This window comes from Propithecus coquereli, unplaced genomic scaffold (assembly GCF_000956105.1).
Source record: "Propithecus coquereli isolate 6110/MARCELLA unplaced genomic scaffold, Pcoq_1.0 Scaffold350, whole genome shotgun sequence".
NCBI lineage: Eukaryota > Metazoa > Chordata > Mammalia > Primates > Indriidae > Propithecus > Propithecus coquereli.
In genome coordinates, this window is record NW_012149175.1 from 311,441 (window position 1) to 312,914 (window position 1,474).

The 1,474-nt window shown below is 29.2% G+C and overlaps 1 protein-coding gene across 1 annotated transcript in view; it reads right to left on the reverse strand.

Moving 5' to 3' along the window:
- Window positions 1-1,474, reverse strand: part of CEP290 (centrosomal protein 290kDa) — a 144,479-nt gene that overhangs the window by 43,378 nt on the left and 99,627 nt on the right. The window contains exons 32-33 of the mRNA XM_012651240.1: window positions 668-889; window positions 206-328 (exon numbers count right to left, since the gene is read on the reverse strand). Coding sequence (XP_012506694.1) covers window positions 206-328; window positions 668-889 — 345 coding nt within the window. The remainder of the gene's footprint in view (window positions 1-205; window positions 329-667; window positions 890-1,474) is intronic.

The window sequence follows — 1,474 nt, forward strand, 5'->3', positions numbered from 1 at the left end:
AGTTGAATTATAGGTGTCTTCTCAAGTAGACTGTAAATTCCTAGAGGACAGAAACTTGTTCTAGACTTCTCTGTGTTATCCAGTACCACGTAGGGTGTGTATCAGGTCCTCAAATTAATTTAGTGTATTATCTGTTCATCGACTACTTATTTAACTTACTCTATCACTATCTTAAACATATTAATTACTATGTTTCTTCACATACCTTTTCTTTTATAGGTTTTATGTCTACTTCATCCACTTTTCTTTCCAGTTGGCTTTCTAGTTTTTTTACTTTCTTTTGCAGTTCTTCAATTAAACTTTGTTTATTATCTATCAAAGGTTTGCCCTGAAAAGTTAAGATGTTATCTTTGTATCTTACAAATAAATATCAAACAAAATATACAATAATCCAATTATAAAACCTTTCTGAGGCTATTGCTGACCATACTTTCTAAATGATACTCTTAATACATAGGATAACCTGGTAGCTGCCTATGCATTTTAATAAAATATGCTATTCTAGAACAATAAACACAATAAAGGTCACTACAGGAATTAGTTACATTAATCAAAGTGATTTGAAAACCAGTTTTAGCAATACCATAGACAAAATTATAAAGCAGGAATAAACTACTGCCTATATTTTATAAATCAAAGGTATTATCAGAATTAAATATAAAATTACCTGCAATCCACTGGATAGTCTTTTGATTTGCCTTTTCAGTTCAGCATTCTCCTGATCAATTCCATCTTTCTCTCTAAGTATTTTATTATAGGCTTTTTGGGTTTTTTGCAGTTCATTGTTTAAGTCATTCAAATTATCAGTTAGTGAGTTTTCTCTATTTTTACTTGTTTTAAGGGCTTCTTTCAATGTTAAAAGATTTTCACTTAAATCTTCAATTTGTGACTAGAGATAAAGAAAAGTCTTATTCATTAATCTTTATCATGTACCAATAACAAAAGCAACATAAAACAAAAATATACCATTAGTACTTATTAAAAAGAAAATTTCAACCTAAATTTTTAAGTACACAAGGGAAAAAAACTCCACAAACTACATATATTCTTTCATGTTCATGCCAAATGAACAAAGTCTACTTCAAGAAAAAAAAAAACAAAAAAATAGTTAAAATAATTCTTCTTCAACAAACGCCCAGAAACAAAATTTGATCAAATATGCAAATGTTTCATTATGGCTGAATTAATCAAAGAAACAAGTATATACCAATATGCATGGCAATATTTTAAGCACTATGAAGCATAACAGTAGTATAAAACAAAATCTCTGATTTGAAGTAGTTTCTAATCTACTTTATAAAGAATGAAAAGATAACTTGCAATACTAGACAGTATATATTAGCCACCAGAAAGGAATTCCTAGCTGTCCTATACAGTGACAGTGACAGTGACGTGAAACATACTGTGATTCCAACTACAAGACATTCTGGAAAAGGCAAAACTATGGAAAGATTAATAAGACCACTGGTTGCCA